The sequence below is a fragment of the Polistes dominula genome, unplaced genomic scaffold, assembly GCF_049000335.1.
Source record: "Polistes dominula isolate Pdom_NZ unplaced genomic scaffold, Pdom_raw_medaka contig_23, whole genome shotgun sequence".
In the NCBI taxonomy this organism is placed as follows: Eukaryota; Metazoa; Arthropoda; class Insecta; order Hymenoptera; family Vespidae; genus Polistes; species Polistes dominula.
Window position 1 is genome coordinate 5,410,462 of NW_028300963.1, and position 14,986 is coordinate 5,425,447.

The 14,986-nt window shown below is 34.7% G+C and overlaps 1 protein-coding gene across 3 annotated transcripts in view; it reads right to left on the minus strand.

Moving 5' to 3' along the window:
- nmo (serine/threonine-protein kinase nemo) overlaps positions 1 to 14,154 on the minus strand; it is an 83,801-nt gene extending 69,647 nt beyond the window's left edge. For 2 of the 3 annotated variants that reach the window (XR_016176617.1, XM_015319526.2), the window contains exon 1: positions 13,794 to 14,153. Coding sequence is in view for 1 of the 3 variants with exons in the window: in XM_015319526.2 (XP_015175012.1) it covers positions 13,794 to 14,086 (293 nt within the window). In the remaining 2 variants the exon portion in view is untranslated. Of the gene's footprint in view, positions 1 to 13,793 lie in introns of all 3 variants that reach the window. The other variant, XR_001475619.2, reaches the window with a different exon arrangement.
- Between the last annotated feature and the right edge of the window lie 832 nt (positions 14,155 to 14,986).

Sequence of the window (14,986 nt, forward strand, 5' to 3'; positions counted from 1 at the left end):
AACGCAGGAGAAAGACACATTTATGCACGAATGAACTTCATTAAACCGGCATTCGAATTAACGTACGATTTACAAATAGATTAGTATTAACGAGTGCGTTCGTTCATGGGATAAAAAAAGAAAGAGAAGGATCGATAAAACATAGACAAAATCGTGGAAAAGCAGTTAATCGTGGGCTATATAGGAAAACCTAGCAAATGAAGAATCTCTATCATACGTCATCGTTGCAACGAGAACGAATGACAGCATTGGAATCGTCATATAACTTATTTTCGTCGAACGACCTGTCGATAGTTTTACGGTTCATCGAGATCCCTCTCCCCTCCCTCTCTCTCTTCCTCCCTCCCTCCTATATAGATCTCTTTTTATTCCTTTTTTTATTTGTATTATATTTCCTTTGTTCTTCTTTCTCGTTTTGTTTTTGTTCCTTTTTTTTTCTTTTTTTTTGTACGCGTATAATCGTCACACTCTTCTTTCCATTTGTCAAACGAAACGGATTGACTTTGTAAAAATAAAAAATTGAAAAAAAAAAAATAAATAAAAAAGAAAACAGGACGAACTTTCTTGTTTGCTTAATCACCCCACAAATATATTTTTTTTTTTTAAATAGAAAAAAAATCATTGAACGCGTATCAATTTTCTTACTAAATACACATATCCATCACACATCATATGCATCGTATAGAAGAAAATATAAATGAACAAATAAAATGAAAAATGAATTAAATGGAGAGAGATATCATCACACAAATTTTCATTAGGAAATATAGATTCGCAAGGATCACAGAACAAAGCAGATAGAATACATAGATGCCTATAATGTAAGCTGAACGTATGATTCATGGTCCAGAAGCTCGGATACGCTCGGCTAATGGACAATGCTTATGGTTAATAATCTGTCGGTGGGTAAAGGAGATTCTACGAGAATGGATATATGAGGTGAAGTCCACTGAAACAGGAGAAGTAGGAGGAAGAGGAGAGATTGAACAGGGTGAGGTAGGGTGGAGTGGAGGAGGGGGTGAGGGGTGAGGGAGGGGGATAGGCATAGAGTACAGGTCAGACAGAGAGAGAGTAATGTTGCATCGAGCTAGGATGTGCGCGCGCAAATAGAGCAGAGACTGTAGACGCGTATGCAGGTAATATAACAAACACACACAAATATGAGTGAGCACGCGCGCACACACACACACAAATGCAGACTATTACAGATTCAGAAGCATCGATAGACGTGTCATCTAACACACTTGTATGTCCAAGTCTGATGCACGCTTGATCGAAAATTTACACGGCTTTAACTCCCACCTAATCGTAATTTCGAACATAGCAAAATATGATTTTGCAGCACTATATAAAAACTGAAAAGACTATTTATTATTATATCGAGATAACATAACCGAAATATCGAATCTTGTTTTTGTTTGTGTTTTTCTTTTTTTACAGGGAATAATAATAATAAGTGGAAAGAGAAAAATTGTTATGTAGGAAATATTATAAAGGTGAATTGGTTGATGCTAATGAAACATCTATGCACAGATATTGGGGCTAACAAACAAAATTGCAAATTGGACTATCATCCAATGATGGTGGTGGTGATTGTGAAGGTGGAAGTATACGTAACAATAATATCGATGTATTTCAAGCCGTACATAGTACGTATACTCCAAAAACGCAGGGATTAACGTAACAATCGATGAATTCTCTGGCATTTCGATTTTCGCTTGATTTAACTGGTTCCCTCCCCCTCCCTCCCTCCCTCCCTCCCTGATATATATCCCAGAACAGAGATTTTGGGGAAAATTTGTTAGGATCTCGGGAAAACATGGCGAAAGGGAAGGAGGTTCAATGACCCCCTTATTTTCCCCATTTCTTTTTATTCCTTCATTTGGATCACAATCTTTTTCCCTCTTCCTCTCTCTCTCTCTCTCTCTTTCTGTTTCTATTGTGGAGTTGGATTTCTCTGTTAGGAAATAAAATATTGACGAGCAACGTGGCGGCCACCTCTCGAACTGGAAACCGATAAATTATTGCGGATAATCGTTGTACCGATAAATGCCATTGTTACAGGCGCGTAGGTAATAATTTATTGGCTCGTTAACAAGCCACTTTTCGTTTGCTAATAATCGATCCTTCGATTACTTTAAATTACAAAATTTGCAGTTATACCCACCCCCCCCCTCGCGTACGTCTAAACGTAATATACCGCCGATTGTCATGAGGTAGGTGGTAGTATAGTAATACAAATATTTTACCGATTTATTCTACTGCAAAGAGTTCATCCTTTAATGAAATACAAATTTCTTTCTCTCTCTCTCTCTCTCTCTAGCTTTTCATTTTTCATTATTTATTTGTTTAACTTACAATTAATGCTCTGATAAATTCATAATCAATTATACACGTTCGATATGTTTTATGTAGACAAAAAAAAAATAATAAAACGCGATTGAGAATAAAGTTAAATTATTAAAAATGTGTGCGCGTGTGAAATGAGGAAAATGAGTAAATTGATAATAATTATTGATGTTGAGAATTTTTGTTAATAAAAATTGAATAAATTAAATAAATGTTTAATTAAATAAATAAATATGGGCTTAGGCACAGATAGGAAGCAAAGCTATTCGACTTGGTTTGCTTGACGAAGGAAGAAGAGACAGTGTAACAGGCTAATAGTAATTTGCAATATCCGCGCCGGTTTTAGCCGTTTCCGCGATAAACGAATTAATGCATATAGAAGTCGTCAGGGCGCATGCGTTCAAACACGCGACGATGATAAAGGAATTAAATTGTCAACGGCTTGAATATGCAAGCTCGCTCGAATATAACCGTCGAATGCTTGTGCAAGGAGAATGTATATGTATATATGTACATAGATTGACCCAAAACTTTTTATATAATAATAATAATAATAATAATAATAATAATAATAATAATAATAAATAACATTTCATTTTTCCTATCAACAACTTTTTGATATAAAGTTCAACTTGATGTGAGAATATCGAAAAAGTCGCAAATGCGTTGACCTTGTCTAGAAGATGTATCTTTAACTTTCTTCCAAACTATCTTGGTATGTTGCACTTTGGAAACTTATCAAAGTATCAGCCTCCTCCTCCTCCCTCTTCCACCTCCTACTCATCCTTTTCCTTCTCACCCTTCTCCGTTATTACAACTTGATATCATTGATATCAACAACTGGAAGAAATCTTAGGGGGCAACTCTAGCTACGATTATAAACTCGAAAACAAATCATCCAATAGATTTGATTCTTGCTGTAGCTTTTTATATATATATATATATATATATATATATATATATATATATATATACATAAAAAGAAAAAGTTATATCTTCCTATGTGTAACCAAACGAAACTACCTTGAGTAGCTCCTCGCGACTTGAACCTTCGTAACAGTCGAGCTACTGCAATGTAAGTAGCTGTAGAAGCACTTCGTAATCAGGGCCATTGACTTCTCGAAAGTACACGAGTTGCATGGGACCCTCTCTCTCTTCTTCCCTATCTTTCTCCAAGTACTACTACAACTACCATGATAGCCAACTACACTCTTGTAAACTGAGCAGCGACTCTGCTGATATTTTTTTTCCCCCTTATCCCTTCATCAATCTTCTACTATTCCTCTTATTAAAATCAGCTTTGACTTGTCTCATTTAAAAAAAAAAAAATCTATAAATTTAACAATTGTACTGGAAAGTATCGAATGGATTGTGTGTCATTCGTTGATCAAAATTATGTATGAAAAAAAAAAGTATGAAAAAGTGAAAAAGATGAAAATTATCTCTCGTCTTAAGGGGTCGTTACGCCACCCTGGCGCTCGGAAAAATTTTCTTTAACACAGACATTAAAAAAAAAAAAAAACAATAATATTGTTTATTAATTAGAAAAGCAATGACTTAGTATTCATCGAGGGAAAAAAGAATTAAAAAAATTTTTGTAGAAACTGCAGCTGTTTAAAAACTATTGAACAAGACACAAAATCAAAAAGTATTGTGTATATACGTAGAATAAAGATTATTTTATTCTATTTCTGTGATTCTAAAGATTATTTTAAATTGTTATTACGATTAATCATTATTAAGATTTATTGTAAATTTGTGTCAAAAAAAAAAAGTATAAATTTCTAGTTATTTTTCCGAGCACCCAAGGGCGGTGGGATAATCCTTTAAAAATCATGGGTTTCATCGTCTTCAATTTTTAAACAAATGTCGTGTTAGAGTATGAATAAAAAATTGTATGGGAATCACATAAAAAAAGAAAAAAAATATTTAAAAAAAAGAGGAAATAAAATGGGATCTTTGAACTCTGGAAATGCAACGAAGCGATACACCTCTCTCTCTCTCTCTCTCTCTCTCTTGCGCGCGTATTTCGCGAGAGAGTACCTGTGATACCTATAATAAAGAGAGCGGTGGAACGATTGATCCGTAAAAGGTTAAAACGTTTAAAAGAGGAGAGAGAAAGAGAAAGAGAGAAAGAAGATGCGACTCGGTGGAGAAGAATAAAGAACGAAGCCTACGAAGAAGGGCAGTGGCCGTCACGGTATTGCTCTCCCAACACAGCTCCTTTTTCCCTTCCTATAGAAATCCTATATAAGTATGGATATATAATAGGGTATGGATATATATATATATATATATATATAGTATATACATAAAGGGTGATTCAGATTAACCGTTTCAACCTAAATGACCAGAATTTGCATTGAGAATTTATTTCTTTTTTAGTTTTTTTTTTTGTTTGTTTCTAAATCAAACGATTACTTATAATTATTTATTTTAATTGATATATTAACAATAAATATTTCAAGAGCTTCGATACACAATTGAGATCATATTTAATACGCTTTTCTGTTATTTTTTTTTTTTTTTTTTTTCAAACGAAGCAATTATTTTTTATCCACGAAGTAAATCAGTCTCGTGTTTCAATTAATAAAAATATAAAATAACACTTTTATTCGAGCTAGGTGGTAAAACGACGAACGTCTGTGTATATGCATATATTTGAAAAACGATGCTCATATTTCACAACCTTGAGATTTTCTTTCTTTACTCTCGTTTCATTATCAACAAGAAGTTTTTCTTTTCAACCAGGTAAATTTCAGTATTTATTTAAATTACATTGAATTAACGTTTTCCTTTGAAATCGTTTACATCTAAAACTACTACTCCCTGTGAACACGTATTATATAATGTGTCAAACTTATAATATTTATGAGAAATTGACGAGTTTGAATTTATTTTATCATCCATAGTAAAGTACAATATAATTTACGAGGAAGTTAAGTTGGGTGATTACTTTGGTTAATTAAATTTAGAACGTAATTATTAACAGACAAATAATCGCATTAATTCTATACAGGATTAATGAAAAAAAAAGAAAAAAGGGATTTGAATCATTATTAACAGACAAATAAATCGCATTGTATTCTATTCACGATTAATACAAAAAAAAAAAAAGAAAATTAGAAAACAAATAAAAATAATAAAATAGAAAATAAATCTAATGCAATAGAAACAATGCAACCATGCGTATATTGTTTACGTGTTGTACAAAATCTATATGACACGGAAGTATTACTACTACTACTACCTATAAAATAAAAAACAGATACAAAATAAAGTAAAATAATATTGGTAAAGGTTTTTATCGTAGAGAAAGAAAAGAAAAAAAGGTGATAAAGAAAAGGGAAAAAGAGAGAGAGATAGATAGAGATATATTATGACTATGGTATAACCCCATAACTTGTTGTTGTTGTGTAAAGTCCGTGTGCCTATCTTTTGCTTTCCTCCTGGTTTAACCGTTTTGCTTTGCTCTGCTTTGCGCTATTTCTCTGATATGCTTTGCTGCAGTGATGCTCTGTTGTGCACTGCTGTGCTGTGCTGTAAGGTCCGCAAATAACCTTTGCAATCGCTAAAAGACGACGAGACTAGGAGAAGAGAATCTGTTCGGCTTTATTAGACCTCCAAAGCACACAAGGCGAACGCGTAACGAAAGCTCGCCAAAAGTCGATCACGCGAAAATCGAACAAAGGCTTCTTCGTCTATGATCACAATTTTTTCTATCCTTCTCTCTCTCTATCTATCAATCTATCTATCTCTCTATTTCAAACAAAACATCAAAAAAAAAAAAAAAAAGTAAAGAAAAATAAATCCTATAAAAAAAGCTTTGTTTTTTTTTCGCCGTTTATAATCGATATCCATTTTTTTCAACGATGCTAAATGTATATAAAATATCATATACACTTATACTATATGTGTTTGTATCAACGATAAAATGATACGTGATGAATCCTACCTACGATCACGTGAATCATCCAGACAAGAATTTCTTATATGTTTCGATAGAATTCCGTCGTACACACTCATCCATTTCGTGAAATTGATTTTCTTCTTCATACTCGTATTCATAATTTTATATACTACATGGGTATATATTGTGAATGAGTAATTCGTACAGTTAAACCCATTACTCGTCACAATACGAAAATGCAAAAAAAATATTAAATTAACTGTATAACGATATTCATACTAACCAAATAGAATAAAATCATTTTTGCAACAATATTTTTGTTTTATTTAAGTATACAAATTATTTGGCCACAAAAGACCATTGGCGGGTAACGGGTTAAGAATACGGGTTAAGAACGGGGAGGTTATATTTTTTACAGGAGTATTTTTCTTTTTCCTTTTTAAAATGGATGATTTAAAAAAGAAAGAAGAAAACAAAGGATCACATTGTAAACACAATAAAAATAGCTGCTGTAGTAGAATACTCAAAAACACATGTACACAAATACGTGTATATATGCGTTTATTAATTTCTAAAAGGAATCTTTGCAAAGAGAGATAAAATTTTAGAAAAATATAAGAAAAAAAAGTAAAAGGAAAAAGTAAAAGTTTAAAAAATATATAGGATTTATGCCTGACCAATCCGAGAAGACTGACGATGCTGATGTTTCGTGTTTTAGAAAGTTCCTTAGTGCACGATGACTATTATCTCTTTTACCGCCCATGGCCAAGAGAGTTTCACTATTTATTCACGCGAGGTTTCGGCTCTCAAACGAAACAGCTCTTCATATTTCTTTTCATTTATCCTGTCTACGTTTTAATATATAACATTTCGTCTTTCTATAATTTCCATCAAGTTGGAATTATTGGAAAAATTTGCGACAAATTGGTTTAACAAATTCATAAATTGTGATAAATATAAAAAAGGAAGGTGCACACTTTGACCTTTAATTTAATAATACTTTATCAAATTGTTCTAATAAATTTTTGATAACGCATAAAAGAATAAGTGTTTCTCTATAATAATAAAAAAAGAAAACATTCGATAATAAGGAATTGTCAATAATTGTGGAAGAAATTTCATATAAACCAAACTTAATCTTTATCTTTTATAAGCAGCTGCTGCAAGTGCATAAACACCCATACGCACACGCAGAGAAAGAAAAAAGCACATATCAATAGAAAGAAAAGGAACAAAGATATAGTACAGCTGGCAAGAAAGAGGAGGACACACAGTATGTGTCCCTCGGAACAAGTGTAGATACAGACTCGGACTTGACACCGTTGCTTTATTCCTTTTATGGCATGATTATGGAGTCCATTATCGCAGAAACTGGTTGGCAGTAAAGCGTACCGCGACGAGTTATCCATTGAAATGCGTCAAGGTTGTCGCAACATACCCCCACAACAGTATATACACCCAGTATAGGTCTACAATATATTTCATCCGACTACGAGTTGGCATGATCTTTTGTGTGATAACATCGCTCAGGGAAAAAATCCATCTAAGAATCATTTTCTAAATAATAAAACATTTGTGTTTTTTACCCCAAGGTTACTTTTTCTATAGAATTTCATTAACAATAATGATAATAAATAATGGTGAAAATCTACGCTAACAAAAATTGTTTAACAATTTTTTATCTTTTCTTTTTCTTTACTTTTTTATTTTATTTTATTTTATTCATTTTTTTTTTTTTTTGTATTATCGATCAAAGTTTTATCTGTAGAAAGAGAGAAATTTAATCCGAACAAAAGGGCAGCAGCATTTCCTTCCCTGTGTCTAGATTCTCTCTCTCTCTCTCTCTCGCTCTTTCTTTAACAGTTTCATCCCAATAGGGATGAAATTGTGTACAGGCGGATGCAGTTGGTAACCCATGCAAACATCCATCGCCACCCCCAAAGCCGATTTTCGAGCCCGTTCCATGACTAAAGCAGTCGACTACCTTCCAAAGTACCGCAACCTTCTTTTTCTTTTTCTTCTTCTTCCTTTTTCCTTTTATTTCGAGAAAGGGTCCGTTTTTACCAAAAAATACATAGACATCGCCTACTTGCGTAGACTAACTAAGAAACATTCTGTAAAAGGATCTTTTCGTATTCTTGTTTTCCTACAATTGTCACATTTTTTGTTTTTCTTTTATTTTATATTTTCTTTCTTTAGCATTTTGTTGAATGTTTTTATTATTATTATTATTTTTTTTATTTTTAATAACTAAAGATATTTTTTTATATAAAAATATATAAAATAAAAAAAATAAAAAAAAAAGGTTTAGCATTGAAATCTAATATTGTCATCGTTGCTGTAGTATAAATGATAAAAGTGATAACCGAGAAAGAAGAATCAACGAGAGAGAGAGAGAGAGAGAGAGAGAAAGAGAGAAAGAGAGAAAGAAAGAGAGAGGAAGAGTGAAATCCATTTTCGAGGAAAAGTTTGGAATTATTTATCGCAATTCGATCGCAGAGGGACGTGTTGCAATATTTTTCCACGATGCAGTTTGCAGCTGTTCGCGGTGCTTGCAGTCGAAAAGTCGGCAGAAGGGTGCTGCTGCTGCTGCTGTTGCTGCTGCCAGTGAATGTTGCTTGTTGTGCAAAAAATGACAGAGAAGAAAGGAGAAAGAGTCTGGGAGAAAAAAAAAAAAAAAAGAGAGGGAGTTTTAGCGAGGAAAAACAAGAGGAGGGGAAAGGAGAGAACACAGAGAGGAGGGGACACACAGGGAGGAGGATGTCGCACCGGAAATACCGGCAACACATGCTTCTTAAACTTCCTGTCGTGTAGGTGGGTTTTACTCCGTACAGTTGGTATGTTTCGATAAAACGTCATTTTCATTCTCTTTGATCAATTTCACGGATCTTTGCGTATGAAAAGAAAGGGGATTTAAAAAAAAAGAAAAAAAGAGAGAGAGAGAAATAGACAGACAAAATATAAACTATTTTAACTGTTCTAATTCAATCAAATTCGTGATCAACTTAGCATAGATAAACTTGGGAATTAAAAATGAAAAAAAAAAAAAAAAAAAAAAAAAATATTCACACACAAAGAACTGGTTTTATTATTACGAATATATATACTTTTCGTAGGTTTGTTTTACTTATATGAAGCTTTTAAAATATTTTTGTCTTCCCTCCCTCTCAGTGCTTTAAAACACACCCCCCTGCTGATGCAAATTTTAAAAATGAACCAAAACATGTTATCTGTTGTATACATTTTTCAATTTCTATGGTACGTGACCTAAACACAGTCAATTGAAAAGCATATTTTTTAGATTGACCAAAATCTTCTGAACATAGATTGACCGTATAACATGTATTATATATAGTATATATATATATATATAATTTATCTTGTTCTTTTTATGTTATAAGAATAAAAAAAAAAAGAAGAAGAGAAGATAGCGAGTTGTCGAGACGAACGGGGACAGGTTTTCCAAGCGAGTTTCCAGTTTCGATTTACAGAAGAGATCGTCGCGAGAGATATTGCTTTCAACCAGCTGTAGTATCCAGTTTAGTAGGATGAAGGCGAGCGCGTATAGGTATATGGAGCATAAGCAACTCTTTTTAACTTCCAAGTAACTATACCTACACACACACACATTCCTATTTATATATACAAACTATACTTGTATTCTCAAGCCATTTATTGTAATCTTGACGACAGTCAAATAATTATCAGCCTAATCGTTAAATGAACTATTCTAAAGTATTATTTGATTACTATTATCATTAACTTTCGATTACATTAAATATAGCATACATTATAAAAATGTATTAGAAAAATAAATTTATCGCGTTAATTACCAAGCTTATAATATCGTTTTCATTTAATTGAAATTCATTTCTACGTCAAATATTGATATTTTTCTCATTAAAATATAAGTACGTGATCAACGATCGTTGATATCGATTTGAAATGGTCTGCAACGATGTTTTATATACTTTAATTATAATTAACAATAATAATAATAATAATAATAATAATAATTAATATTATTATTATTATTATTATTATTATTATTATTATTATTATTATTATTATTATTATTATTGGAGATATAAGAAAAGATAAATTCACGAACAGTATTTAATATTTAAATATTAAATGCAATAAAATCGATGATATTGATTGAAAAACATACAATTTTTATTGTACCAAACGAGGTTGCACGTACTGTATACTCTAAAAATAAAATAGAAAAATAGAAAGGTTGTCGGCAAATGTCCCCTGGAGTATCATCGAACCTCCCTTCTCATTGTTCTGTTAGAAATTTCGCATGGTTTTCGAAGATTGCCACCGAATGATAATTCTCCCGACTATTGGTCGGAGAGGAGGAGGAGGAGGAGGAGGAGGATGGGGTGGGGGAGAAAGGGAGTTGATACAAGGCGACGGTCATGTGTGAAAGAAAGAAGAAAAGTATATAGACTGCTACCAAGTACATGCTCCGCAGCAGCTGCTGCATCACCTGCCAGGCAGCTGGTTTGACCAGCCACATTGGTACTATCAACCAGACAGCCAACAACCACTTCGAATCCGGCTCGATTCAACTGGGTGGTGTTCGACTTGCCTCCTCAAATTCGGACTTCCATCTAGATCTAGAAAGTACCTGTATTAAGTATTTATACCCGTATACGTGTGTGTGTGTGTGCGCGCGCGCGCAACATCGAGCGCAAAGAAGTTACTATTATTTATCCCTGATACAATTGGGACCTCAGCAGAAAGTGATTGTAAATCCACTTTTATCTATTTGCAGGAGGAAAATTTAATATTAAATAATTGAAGGTTTTTTATATATTAATTCATAAAATAATTATGTAATATTTCACAAGATAATCGCATCCATGAAAATTCTACAAGAAAATTGCAAAACAACAAATAAATTGTGGACACGTGCGAGAGAATATTGTAACTTTTAACAATTTCATTTTCTTTCCACGTTTTACCTCAGATCTATGCTTGAATCAAAAGACGGAAATACGGAAGTGAATACTAAGAAAGAGAGAAAGAGAGATTGCACTTAGATGCTTGTGAAATTTACACCGGCGGCTTGTTTGGAGTCAATGCTAGGACCTTGCACTCAGAAACCGTGCATAGCTTGCATATGCACGTATGCATGCATGCATGCATGCATCTATCTATCTATCTATCTATCTATCTATCTATTTATCTATCTATCTATCTGTCTATCTATGTATACATGTATGTATGTATAAACGACACAAGCCATGCACAGCACGTGCAACATAAGAGTAAGCGAGATAGAAGAAGAAAGAGACAAAGAACGAAACGGTAGCCTTATCATTATCATTCAACGAATCGTTAAGATAAAACTTTGAAACGTTTCTTGATAATAATTATGTCTTTCTCGATAATAAACTTATCCTTTATTTTGATAATTGACACGTTTACTGCCACGTCGATCATCAATGATCGGAACACCTCAAATATTTAAATAATTGCAATAAAATGAATATCAATGATTAACATATTATTTCGAATATCATGTGCTAATTAAAGAATACTAAAAATGAAAAAAAAATTGTTTATCAAAAGTGCATAAAAGAATAAGAATAGATTTTATTTATTTCGTTGTTTGCTAAAAAAAAAAAAGATTGAACAATCCGAGCTCTATTTGGTTTGTTCTTGAAGTTATATTCTCTCCTTGATGTCAATGGCATCCGCCCACGCAGATGTCTCCGACAAAGGACCAACTCGTGCACGCTTTATGCACGCGCACGCGTGCACGTGTGCCGCGCGAATGCGACCAGGAGATAAAAGTGGGGACGAGGACGAGGACGGCTAAGCGGCGACTCTTTGTTCTCTACACGTATCGACGCGTAACTTCGGCTACAATCGGCTAGATACGTACCTATTCGTTAAAACGCGCCAAATTTCATTTTCAAGCTATAAAATTAGTGCGAAAATCTATTTCTTTTTTTCTTTTCAATTCTAACGTTCTAAAATGTTTCAAGGATTTTATATGCACGCACATTTATTCTCTTGCATTAGAATATCTTTTTTGTTCGTTTCATACTGTGTCATTTTGAGGATTAATAAATTTACAAATGATTTGGAAAGTTATGTGAGCAACCAGCAGAATATTAAACTTATATTTATTCAATAGTAGGAGATTAAGAATGTAAATCGATAATAAAATTCTAATTTTCATAGAATTGTTATCTAAATGAGTATGAAAAATACTTTGGAATGTTTACGTATGGGTAGGATAATAGAATGTGATTTATTAAACATTTATCGAAAAATATAATCGACTCGTGAAAGAGAGAAGGCGCTCAATCTAGTCACGTTTTCTCTTTATCTCGCGAGGTCGCGGTTGCCATGGCAATGTAGCCTGTACTCTCCTAGCCACCCATCGTCTTCTCATCCACCTTCCCACCGATTACTCCAACTCCACCCTGGTCTCTCCTGCTACGTCACAAGCAACCCTCCGAAAGCTCTTCGAGATACGATCGAATCAGTTTTACTCTATCTGTCTCTTTCTTTTATTTTTCTCTCCGCTCTTTCCGTTAATCTTTCGAAAGTTTTTTTCCACCTTTATCAAATCTTTGTTAGAAAAAAAGGAAGAAAAAAAAGAAGAGAAAAAAAAAAGAAAAATAAATACAAAGGAAGGATCTTGAAAGTATCGATCATTTCAGTCATATATTTCAAATACGTTTTTGGAATTCTTTGTCGCAGTTGAAAAAATCAACTCGAAAAATGGAAAAATGAAAGTTTCATCAATTTAAAAAGATTTTCCGAAAAGATGTACAAAGCTTATCTCCTAAGAAGAAATTTTTTTATATTAGATTCAAAAAGGTCCGAGAGCACAAAAGAAACAGTTAACCCTTTGACTGCTAAAGGCATATATATACGCTCTCACAAATCCATCAATATACTCGAAAGGCGTAAATATACGTCCTCTGTATTTTTTTACTATCTTTATTGCTGTTTTACAGATTAATTTTACATGAAATTTATTGATATGTAACGTAGCAACTAAATTACTTTAAAAAAATTTTTTAAAATTCACATTTTTATTATATTTGCCATTATTATCTGTTTTGGTTAACTGTCAATAGAAAAACAGTCGCAGCGACTGACATACGAAAATCGCGCCGTCTATATTAATGGATTACTACGATAGCGCGCCGCAGTCAAAGGGTTAAAGCAAATGCAAAAGAATACTTTGGACATTTCGAAAGATATTCAAAATAAAACCAACAACGGCATTTACATACTAGTATATTGCGAAATTTGACCATCAGTTAAGAAAGAATAGCGATTTGAACTGTAAGGAAAAAAGAGATACAATTCTACGAAATAATTTCTTCAGCTAGAAACTCAATAAGCCTAGAAGAAAAAGAAAAAAAGAATAATTGCTTATTTCTAACGTCATTAGTCGTTTGTTTTGAGAATCGTTAAATCCATCGAACATCTAGGGTTGTGCTTCTCCAAGAGAAATAATCATAGATCGCTGTAAATAGTAGAAATCGGTGAAACTTACCAGACAACACCGAAGGCTCCGTAACCGATGGGTCTGTCGGGTTGGACGGGATCCTGCGCGGGCGGCGGCGGTGGGGGTGGCGCGGGTGCGGCGGGATGATAATAGGTGGGGGTCGGTTGATTCACCGCCGCAGCGGCGGCAGCGGCCGCGGCCGCGAGGACCGCCTGGCCCGGGTGGGCCCCGGGCCCTGTCGTCCCGCCTCCACCTGTCGTCCCCGCCCCGCCCCCCTGCATCAGCGACATAGACACGCTCATGGACACCCGGGAGTGCCGGCTGGGCCCAACTACTGCCATCAAAGCTCTTCCACCCCTCCTCCTCCTCCTCCACCTTCACCACCTCCACCCTCGGCGACCGCCACCCGCCTGCCCCTCCTCCTCCTCCTACTTCTTCTGCCACTGCCACCACCACCACCGCCTCCACCACCGCCACCTCCGCCACCTCCGCCACCTCCTCCTCCTCTTCTCAACCGACGGGCCACCGTGCCGCTATTCGCTCTACCGAGAAAACCTCTACGCGACGTCGCCGACGCGTTGTTCTTCCTCCCCGTCCTCCTGCTCCTCCTCCTCCTCGTCCTCGCGCTCTTCACCACTCTAACGAAGCACGTGGTGCGAGCCTCACCTCGCAAGGACGTTCTCTCTCACAAAGGAATCTTCTTCCGCATCTTTCGTTTTTCTTCGTCTTCTTTGTATTTTTCTCTTTCTCTTTCTCTCTCTTTCTCGCCGTTTCTCTTCTTTCTTTTATATTAGCAGGGTCTTTACCTTCAGAAGACTTTCCGTGTTTCCTTCGTTTCTTTTCGATAACACTCGTTGTTCCCCTATTACTTCATTTCAGTTGAAAAATATCGTGTAGATTAGCGCAATCCCATCGCGGTTTAATCGTTTATTTTCTTCTTCCACTTTTTCTCTTTCTATTTCACTTGATGTGGAGGTTATGTTGCATGTACATAGACACCGCGTCAATAAGTACTAAATGATCGCCGTTGATCTTCCGAATTGCTCATTCGTCGTCTTTAAACGACACCATAGATGTGAGAAAAAGAGACAATGATACTTACACGTTTAATTGAACGCATAAAACGTTGATACAGAGGAGGACAAAAGGCGAGATAATTCAACTATTGGAAACACGGAACGACGCGTACGAAAATTCGCGACAATGTTCTTGATTTCGATTCGTTTTCTTCAACGGTTACG